This window comes from Erithacus rubecula (genome assembly GCF_903797595.1).
Source record: "Erithacus rubecula genome assembly, chromosome: 19".
Classification (NCBI taxonomy): Eukaryota; Metazoa; Chordata; class Aves; order Passeriformes; family Muscicapidae; genus Erithacus; species Erithacus rubecula.
In genome coordinates this window covers 677,803-688,510 of record NC_136671.1, presented here as the reverse complement: position 1 = coordinate 688,510, position 10,708 = coordinate 677,803, and the positions used below count along the sequence as shown (strand labels likewise).

Sequence of the window (10,708 nt, the reverse complement as noted above, 5' to 3'; positions counted from 1 at the left end):
CAGTGGTTTATCTTGTCAGCATCCCAAGGTCACCCTGGAGATGAAGCCACTGGCATGGTGACTCCAGGGATGGGCATCTGAGCTTCCAGGCCCTGTGCTTGTGGGGAGATCCCCCCCTGTTTCCTAAATCCCAGGGATTGTTTCTGACATTCCTCTAGCCCAGAGCTGGGCCAGCATTTCCTGCTCTTCTGATCACCCGAGGGATGCAGGGAGAAGGTGAGACAGTTTGAAGGGAAACAGGAGCATGAGCAGGGCATCTTTTACACAACCAAACTCTTTGCTGGCACCACTTAGAGGTTGCATAACCATCCAAAAATGCCTTATTTATCACGGTGGTGTTAAATGCTCAGATCACACTCCACATCCTTTTAAATTTTCAGCTTTTTAGCTGCTCTCAGTCCTTCACCCCTCGCAGATGACAACCACTTAGGAAAAAGAAATCTTTATTTTATAGTTTTTTTGTATACTTGTACACAAGTAAAATAAAATGCATATCTATATATACTGCAATCTTGTGAAGGGGAAGGCAGCATTCTTTAACAAATGCTGCCCGTAAACATGGTGTGAAGGATGGAATGGAGATGGAAAAACTGCAAGAGTCATCAACATAGGATTAAAACAGCATCAAATCCATTACCTCTGCAAATGGGAACCTGCAACATTGTTCAGTGTGATGGCGAGTTACAAACAGATTTTAGACATTCTTTTCAGAGCATTTCTTACACTTTTTTTTTTTTCCCCCTGTAAATAAACCATATTTCTTTACCATCTGCTGTAGCAAAAGCTGCTTTGTGGGCAAGTGCAGTTCCGAAGACCAAAGGTATAATTCACAGGTTTCAGGACAAATAAATTATGTACATCTCAGTATTTGTCTTTGTTTGTTTGTTTTTTGTTTGTTTGTTTGTTTTAATAAAGGCATCCAGTTAAGTTTTGTGTAACAAAGCTTTCTCACGGTGGATGGGAGTCCTGCTTTTGTTCGCAACATTTATGGAGGTCAGCAAAAGTCGAGTATTAAAGTGTGATCAACCCAGGAAAAGAGTTAATTTTAGCAGAATAACAGTAAGCTCCACACCAAGGGGGGGATCAAAAGGCTTAGGCTGAGCTGTAACGTGGAGCTGTTCCCCTGCTGGGTGAGGCGGCACTGGGCCTTTGATCTGTTCTTTTTAGAGCAGCCCTGCCTTTTTTTGGTTGGGACTGTGGAAGGTTCAACGGGCTCTAGAAATTCGGGTCTCAACTTGGTCAAGGGAGGGTCTACAATGCTGGGGAAGGTCCCAAAGGGGGAATCGTTTATCTGCTTGTTGCTGCCATTTTTGGAAGGGTCCGTCTCCACGTACTTGGGCCTGGACATGTTCTCCTTCTCCTTGAGGTGGTTGTTGGAGGAGCGGCTGCTGTGTCCCTTGGCCTCGTAGATGAAGGACTTGTCCATGTCAGGCTGGCAGCACTTGGAGGAGCCGTCGTGGGAGCCCAGCGGGGGCAGCCCCGTGGGCAGCTTGCCCGCCCTGGTTTTGGTGCTGAAGACACTGGTGCGGATCTGGTTGAAGGAGTCCAGGCAGCCGTCCAGCTCGGAGCTTGGCAGGCGCTTGAGGTCGCGGCCGGCCAGGCGGGGGGGCAGGTGGCACTCCAGCTGCGAGGAGGAGCCGCGGAACTGCCGGAACCAGCTCCAGAGCGAGCGCGCCCGGCAGTCGCACACCCACTGGTTGCCGTTGAGGCGCAGGTACTGCAGGGACACCAGGGGGGCCATGGTGTCGCCCGTCAGCACCGTCAGGTTGTTGTTGAACAGGTACAGGGTCAGCACCTTGCCCAGGTCGTGGAAGGCGCGCCGGTGCACCAGGCTCACCCTGTTCTGGTGCAGCAGCAGCCGGTCCAGGTTGATCAGCCCGCGGAAGACGTTCTCCGACAAGCTCTTGATTTTGTTCCCGTGCAAAAACAGGTAGGTGAGGTTCGCCAGGTCGATGAAGGTGTCGTCCAGCAGGACCTGGAGGTTATTATCCTGAAGGTAGAGGTACTGCAGGGAGAAGAGCCCTCGGAACAGCCCCGTGGAGAGCTCCAGGAGCCCGCAGCGATCCAGGTGAAGGGTGTGCAGGTGCACCAGCCCCCGGAAGGTGACGGGGTTGATGGATTTCAGGTTGGTGTTGTCGCTGAGGTCCAGCTCCTCCAGCTTCGTGAGCCCGTAGAAGGCCCCGGGCTCGATGAGGCTGATGTTGTTGGAGTGGATCCACAGGATGCTCATGTTGCGGCAGGAGGTGAAGCTGGTGGCCCTCACCAGGGTTATGCGGTTGTTGTGCAGGAAGATGCGCTGGCTCTGGATGGGGATCTCCGTGGGGATGGCTGTCAGCCCCTGCTGCTGGCAGCTGATGGTGATCTTGGGTTCACTATAGCACACGCACGCCCCGGGGCAGGACTCCGCTTCGCACGGGATGTTCAAGCAAAGCACCAAAATCAGCAGTTTGCTTCCTGAGGAAGGACAGAAACAGGGTGGGAGTTAGGCAGGGTCGGGGAGAGCGCTTCCCTTTGCAGAGGAGCCTGAATTCCCCCTCTGGGTGTGGCACCACCAACCACAAACAGATGCCACGGCAGCCAGAGATGAAAATGGAGGATTAAAAATGGAATGCAACTCAAGAGCTTAAATCAGTGTACACTTGCAAAGCTCCAGAGCAGCTCCTCTGCCCTGCACCCTTGGGAGGTGACAGAGACAGATCAACACTTCGGATCTGCACATCCAACCCCAGCCCTGCTCCCAAGATCCTACCTGTGAGCAAAGGGACCGGATTGAGGGGCATTTCCCTCTGCCATGGGCATGCCTGGCACAGCTCAGCCACTGGAAATGCACCTGGGGTGTATCAGGAAACTTCAGATCCCATCCCAGCAGTGCTACCAGCTTCTTGCTTTGCAGGGTCATGGAACAACTCTTCCAAAGTAGCAGGCATCCCTACACTGCTCTCAAAACATAGCTGTGACTTTCCACAAATAATTTTGGACTGATTTGATCTCCTGGGAGAAATAACTGTGAGACATTCCCAGAATAACTTTCAGGTCAGACCTGCCTGGAGAAGTCTCAGGGCCAAGAAGATACTTTCCTTCTCCTGCTCAAAACAGTCACATATTCCTTCTTCCTCTCTCCCTATATTTTTTTTCCTTTGACCCTGTGCAGCCACCCTGTGCAGGAAGAGGAGGAAACAGCAGAATTTTCCATCGTGCTGTTGTAGGAGAAAGTCACATGCCAGGCTTCAGTCAGGGATCCCACCAAGTGTGCAAGGCAAGAACAGATTCCATGTGTCCCAAGCATGCTGGGCTGGGAAACCCCCAAGAGGAACATTTTTTCCACTTCCCCAGGAGCTGAGCTGCACTGGAATCCCAAGGAAGCATTTTGGTTCCCCAAATTGGCCAGCTGGGGAGCTGGGAATGAGCCTGGAGGGAGGGAGGGGATGGACAGAGCAGCACCTTGTCCAAAGGGACCTGGAGGGTCCCTGAAGGTCCCTGCTCTGCTGGCAAGGGAGGCAGTGCCAGCAGTGCTTTCCCAGCAATTAGCAGCCAGTAATTAGTCTGATTCCTCCAAACAGGGGATAAAATGAATGGACAGCAGCCAGAGCAGCAGGAGGCTCTGTTTGGGAATGCCACATGTGAGCAGGGACACTGTGACTCTTTCCCAGCTTGTCACAGCACCTCTGGCCACAGGACACGTCCTCCCCACTGCTGGGAATCTCGAGCCTAGGGACAAGAGCGGCTTTGCCTCTCTTGTTGGGGGGGTTTTGCTGCTGTTGTGGGAGGGTTTTTCATTTGAAAAACTCAAAACATCCTTCTAGAATGTTGGTGCCTCATTACAAAGTAAGGAGGGAAGGCAATTTGCAAAAAGCCAGACAGGAAAGCCCAGCAATGCAGAACTGGATGAACTGGGGAGACTGGAGCCACATCCAGCCATGCAAATTCCTGGGGGGAATCTGAAGTCAGTAGCTGGACCTCCCTTAGAGCATGGCAGGTGGTCACATGGCCAATGAAACCACATCAAACACCAAGAATAAACAATTAAATCCCATAGAAGCATCACCAGATCTTTCCTGAAGGAAGAACAACTAGAAAAGCCAAGGTGGGAAAGTCTCTTTCCTGCAGCAACAGGCCGAGATCCCAGGTTTGGGTGTCAGTCTGGTCAGAACAATTCACAGTGTGTGGTTAATAAATCTGATGTGATCCAACAGTCCAATACAGGCAGCAGAGTCCCATATATCATATTCCACAAGGGATAAAAACCCCAGCTCAGCATGCAGAGATAATTGGAGCCTGATGCTATCAGCTGCTGAGCAACCCTGCAAGGCAGAGGTTTGAGTGCAGTGTTGTGACACATTTGGCTGCCCTTGTCATGTTTTGACGTGTCACGTCCCATTGCATGAAGCACAGTGAACTGAGACAAGTGAAACTCCCGGCTGCAGCCATGGCAACACCCAAGAGCAGCCCCCTGGGAAATTAAAACAGTGCTGGCGACTCTCTGGCCATCCCCTCTGCAGCTGATAATGAAAACCCTGTGGGCAGAGAAAATGGGACTGTCTGGAGCTCTCCCATCTGCTCCGTGATGAGAGTGATGGGGCTGGGGGTGACACTGGAGCCGTGGGAGCCACCTCCTTATGCAACACCTCCCACTCCAGCAGAACAGCTCAGACTGGGACACGAGCAGGACACAGCTGTCCCCAGCTGTCCCAGGCTGCTCCTCCCTTGCACGGCCTGGGGACAATCCAGCACAGCCGAGGAGGGAGGAGAGGAGAGGAGAGGAGAGGAGAGGAGAGGAGAGGAGAGGAGAGGAAGAGGAGAGGAGAGGAGAGGAGAGGCGAGGAGAGGCGAGGAGGAGAGGAGAGGAGAGGAGGAGAGGAGAGGAGAGGAGAGGAGAGGAGAGGAGAGGAGAGGAGAGGAGAGGAGAGGAGCGGAGAGGAGAGGAGAGGAGAGGATGAGGAGAGGAGAGGAGAGGAGCTGGCCATGAGAATGAGCTATGAGCATCACTGTGCCCTGTGCCACCACCCCTCCTGGCAGCTGAGCGGGCACAGGTTAGCCACATCAGCCCCAGGATCTCTTTTCCCGTGGGAAGCCCCCAGGCCAGCAGGGTCCTGGCTCAGCTCCTTGCTGTGCTCCAGGAGGGAAGGGGCACATGCTGCTCCTCTCTGAGCTCGGAGCTCTCCCTGTCCCACCCCGATGCTCCCGAGGCTGCCAGCAGCGCTGAGTCAGTGGCACTGAGAGCCGGCAGCACCGGGAAATTAATTACAGCAGGGCCAGGCTGTGTGCTTTAATTAGGGACCTGGTGTTCATGAGCTGCTCGGATTAGCTCTTTCCACTGAGACAGTTGCTGTCAATCATCCCCCAAAGCCTTTTTCCAGCAGCTCTCCCGCCGTGCAGCTCAGCCATGTCCTGGCTGATCCATGACACAGCCCAGCTGCTGTCAGTCCCCACCAGGGCAGCGCCAGGGGATGAAGCCCTGGGAAGCCAAGGTGACACTTTTGTCCCCAGCCAGGCTGGGTGTGCTGTGACCGACTCCAGGGAACCTGCTGTGGCTTTCCCTGCTCTTTCAAAAGCCCCCTCCAGTGGCTGGTGTCCAGCCAGCAGCTGTGCCTGCTCTCAAGTATGTCCCAGACCCCGGTGGCCACCAATGCCAGGAGGCAGCCAGACCTTGTACCGGCATATTTTACTTTGTTTTCTTAGAGCACTGGGTTCAGTTCTGGCCATGGGCTCCTTTCTTTTCCAGGAAAAACACCCCCGGCTCTTGGACCAGCAGGACAGGAGACATTCAAGCCAACTCGGACAGGGCTTGGGTCAACCTGGGGTAGTGGAAGGTGTCAGGGGATGGAATGAAATGAACTTAAAGCTCCTTCCCAACCCAAAGCATTCCAGGATTCTGTGATTCACAGCTGTCACAAGGAGCAGGGAGGTCAGAAGATTCCCTTTCTGCCCATTCCCACAACATGCCACGCTCAGCTCCCTGTGGCGAACAGCATCCTCCCTTCACCTTCCAGATAAATCCATCCCAACTCTCCTCTGCAGCGAGCTCCCACCACCACTGGACTCTGGACCCTCCACCTCCAGCTGGACTCACCCACTTCAGGACCTGAGGAAAAGCTCTTGGAATGATACCCGTTCCCTCCTCTCAGCTGAGAAACCACCATTAAAACCATTAAAATTCAACCCAAGAGTTCCTGTCAAAAGCAAAACATGAAAGAAATTCCAAAACCTGGAACCTTCAGTCCCTCCAAGACTTTGGCTTTGACTTTAGCATTTGTTCCTCCAGAGCCTTCTTAAAAGCCAGAAAGCTTCTTCAGTGAAGCTGCAGCACTTCCCCTTTGCCATCCCCGAGTGTTCCGATTCACGGAACTGGAAGCAATTAAAGGGGGTCCATTATCTGCCTCTCCACCGCTCCCCCGGGCCATCGCCTTGGCAAACGCGGCCATTAGAAAGAAAAGGCTCCGGGGGCCTCCAACAGATGCTTTGCAAACTTTGTTTTCAGGAGGCCAAAGCGAGCTGCAATGTGGTGCCCTTTCCCCGCTGCTCTGGTCTCGATTGATTTGGAGATATTCTAATGTGGCTTTCCTGCAGTAGAGGGTCAATAACCATCTAAATTCTCTCCTGCCCGGACAAAAAGGGAGCTCTTTACAATGTAAAGCCTTTTGCTGATGCACATGGCATTTTGCCTTTGTTTACAGCAGGGACACACTGCAGCTGCCGAATTCCCCGCTGGGAGCGGGCATCGCTCGAAATTCCGCGGGCATCGCTCGAAATTCCGTGGGCATTGTTCAAAATTCCGCGGGCATCGCTCGAAATTCCTCGGGCATCATTCGAAATTCCGCGGGCATCGCTCGAAATTCTGCGGGCATCGCTCGAAATTCCTCGGCATCGCTCGAAATTCCGTGGGCATCGCTTGAAATTCCTCAGACATCGTTCGAAATTCCTCGGGCATCGCTCGAAATTCCTCGGGCATCGCTTGAAATTCCTCGGGCATCGCTCCAAATCCCGCACCTGGCTGCTCCTGGTGCCTCCCTTTTGTCCTGTGGCCGATAGTGGGGCTGTGCCTGTGCCACAGGGAACAGGGCAGCGCTTTGGTGCAGTTCAGGTGGAGGTGAATGGAGAGATCAGTGAGGAAGGACAATTGGCTGGGAGTAGTCTGGAGTTTCCCTCCCTTCTGCTGCAGAGAGGAAGGATGGAGCACGATGGTGCAGCTGGGAGGAGAGGATGGGGATGGAGCTTTGCTTTGCTTTGAAACACCTGGGACAGGCACCAGAGTCACAGCTGCAGGTCCCTGCCACCCTCAGGCAGCTGCAGCACAATATTTTGGGGCTGAAGCAGGTCCTGGGGCACTTCTGCATCTCCATGGGGATTTTGGGGTGTCAGATTCAAATTCCATCTAACAATGCCCCAGTACTCCTTTGAATTCTCCTAGTCTACAGAATTACCCACCTCCAAGGACAGACCCTTCACCAACCACTGCCAGGAGCTCCCAAACCAGAGAGTGTGGTTATCTATTAATTGTGTTTCTCACGAGAACTGAGCTACCCATGTCAGTTATACCTTCAGGTATTGGCTCCAAGGAAATTACATCCCTCTGCACCCCAGCCCGACTTGCTCTTTTGCACCACTGGTTCCTATTTCAGGGCCATAACTTGATCCAATCCTCTCTTCTCTTCACAGATACAAGTGTAGCATGAATTCTCCTCCCTCTCTCTCATAATCACAGCATTCCGACTGTTTCTGTGTTTTTTTCTTTTAGGGGTCTCTTCAATGAACCCTTCAAGTCTATAGCAGGTGATATCTCCCTCTTGATGTGTCCACCACATGTCCATTCTCTCAGGTGGGACAGTCAGAGGTCACTGGGGTGAGTGACCTCTGGGGTTCTGATCACTCCCCAGGTTCTGCTGGGGATGCTCCATGTCCAGCTTGAGCCTCAGCTCACACCAAAACACTGATGATGAATCCCAGCAGCCTAAAAATAGGGAGCTAATTCCCTTTTGGACTCCCCTGGGGGCCTGAGGCAGCAGGAATGGTGTGGGCAGGTTTGGCACAGCCCTGTGTGAGACTTGTGCCAGCTGTGCCTGGAGCTGCTGGGGGCAGCAGTAGGGCAGCAATTTAGGCACCTGAACCCCACCCCTGACCTGTCCCTGATCCCATACCTTATGGGACTGTATCCAGACCTATTAACCTTTGGGACTGAGGTGCTTGGCAGCACAGCCCCTCTGGAACACCCTGCACAGGGTTTGAGCAGAAAAACCCCAGCTAGGGTCAGGGCTGCAAGGTCATTTCTGTGATGCATCCCAGCAGGGAGGCAGGCAGTGCCTGTGCCATCTCCTCACTTCTGTGTTCATCTTCCCTCTTAAATCACACTCCCTTAATGTGATTTTTGGACTTAATATTGCAGGGATGTTTGGAAGGGAAGAAGGTTAAAAATGAGTTATATCTTGTGCAATTCTTTCACTCCATCCTCCCAAACCTCCAGGGGGGTTTGAATGCTGAATCTTCAGCATGGCTCAGGGCTGAGCTCCACAGCTCATTCCAGGAGCTCAGGGCAGCACAAACCTCTCCTGGGACAGCTCCATCCTTTCCTGGCATGTGCCAAAGCAGCTCCCACTTGTGGGGCTCCCCATCCCTGCCAGTGGCTCTCCCTCACTCCCAAAATTTTGGCAGCAGCCTGGATTTAGCCTAAGAACATTTGGTCAGGGTTATGCTTTTGGTGCTTTGCCAGCATTTCCCTTGGCAACAGTAGGGAGTGGAAGGAGAAGGGGAGAGTGAATGGTTTGTATTTCAGCCCATTTGAATGGGAACTTGACCAGCAGCAGAAAAATTAAAGTTTCTTCTGTAGCCAGAGAGTTTTCATCCTGCTGAATTCCCAAGGCTTGCTGCAAGCACAGAGGTGTGAGAGCTGCTCAGAGAAAATGTCACCAGAACCCTTCTGAGGGGAAATACCAAGGGAGTCATCAGGTCCCTGGTTAACAATAACAATTATCAATTATTACAGCCCAGGAGTGTCCTGGGTGGAAAAGTCAGGAAAAGTCCTGATTCCAATAAAAGAAGGTCTGCAGGGAGCCAGGCCAGGACATTTGGGCTGGGCTGAGGTGGGATCCAGGAGCAGACAGGGGTGGGAATCCAGCTCTAAACAGTGGGAGCCTTTCCCTGGCACCCTCTCCAACCCTGGGCAAACACTGGACTGGGGCAGAGCTTCCCTGGCTCCCTACCAGACACAAAACCTTCTTTCCCCTCTTCAGGATCCTGCCAAGCCCTAGATCCCTGTAGGAATGCTGCTCCAGATGTGCAGATGGAATTGGGCAGAGATTTAGATGGAATTTTGCAGAAGTTCAGATGGAAAATTGCAGAGCTTCAGGTGGACAGCTGCAGAAGTTCAGATGGAATTTTGCAGATGTTCAGATGGGGTTTTGCAGAAGTTCAGATGGAATTTTGCAGAGGTTCAGATGGAATTTTTCACAAGTTCAGATGATATCTGCAGAGACCTAGATGGACTTTGCAGAGGTTTGGATGGAGATGGCAGAGATTCAGATTTTGCACAGATTTAGATGAAAGGCTGCAGAGGTTTAAACAAACTTCTGCAGTGGTTCAGATGGACTTTTACAGAAGTTCCACAGCTTCTCTGGAAATTCAATTTTAGTACCTCCCCTCCCTCACAGGTAACAATAAATAAGGACTTGGCCAACCCACACAGGTTAGAGATGGTATTTAAAACAATTTTCATGAAATCAGGAATAATCTTTGAGGTTCTTAAGCACTGGAAAGCTGACCTAGTGATTGCTGTTTCCTATGGATAGGCACAGGAAAATGTTGAGCCCATTTTGCAGTGAGTGCTCCTGCCAGTGCTGTGCTCTGCCCCTCCCCTGCTGGGGCTCTCTCTGCCAGGTCAATCAGCACAAGCAGAAGTTTCACTCTTCTCACATTATACAGGATAAATCTGCATGGTTGCACCTGTCCTCTTCCCATTTGTGACACATCTGGAAAGGGAAATCTCTTCACCTTTTAAAGGGAGAAGATTATGAGCCTGAAGTAAAACATGGATAATTCCCACGGAAAAGACCTCTTAGGTGGGTTTATTCCAGTCCTTGGCTTGACACAGTTCAGCCCTGGTCCTTTCTGTGCAGACAGTGCAGCTCTCAGATGCTGCTGGCCCACCCACACCCCCAGCATTCCCTTTTCCTTCCTCAGAACTTCTTTCCCCACTGTATTTAGGATGTGATCATGTCTGGAGCTGGAATAGCCATGGATATGTCCAGCTCTCCTGAACACACAATGCAAAGCCTTGTCCTGGTATCCTCCCCAGCAGTGTGGCACCACAGAGCCCCTGCACCACAACAGAATGGAGTGGTCATTGGTAAGGTGTCTTCCCACCCAAACCATTCCAGAGTTATGTGAAATGTCACAGCTGCACTTTCCCCAAGTGACAGCCACCAATGGCCATGGTATTGTCACAGCTGTCACAGGATTATGGAATGGTTTGGTGAGAGCACCTTAAATTCCATCTCATTCCACCTCTGCCATGGCAGGGACACCTTCCACTGTCCCAGGCTGCTCCCAGTGTCCAGCCTGGCCTGGGACACTTCACGGACCCAGGGGCAGCCACAGCTGCTCTGGGCACCCTGTGCCAGGGCTCACTACTCTCCCAGGGAAGTTTTTTCCCCAAATCTGTCCCTGTCACGCTGCCTTTTGCCAAGAGTCCCATGGCCAAAATCCACCTCCAGCCCAG

General features: G+C 52.3%; 1 protein-coding gene across 1 annotated transcript in view; it reads right to left on the bottom strand.

The window, feature by feature from the left end:
* Positions 1–426: 426 nt before the first annotated feature.
* RTN4R (reticulon 4 receptor) overlaps positions 427–10,708 on the bottom strand; it is a 74,997-nt gene continuing 64,715 nt past the window's right edge. Inside the window, exon 2 of the mRNA XM_079322192.1 lies at positions 427–2,454. Coding sequence (XP_079178318.1) covers positions 1,046–2,454 — 1,409 coding nt within the window. The 3' untranslated portion in view covers positions 427–1,045. The remainder of the gene's footprint in view (positions 2,455–10,708) is intronic.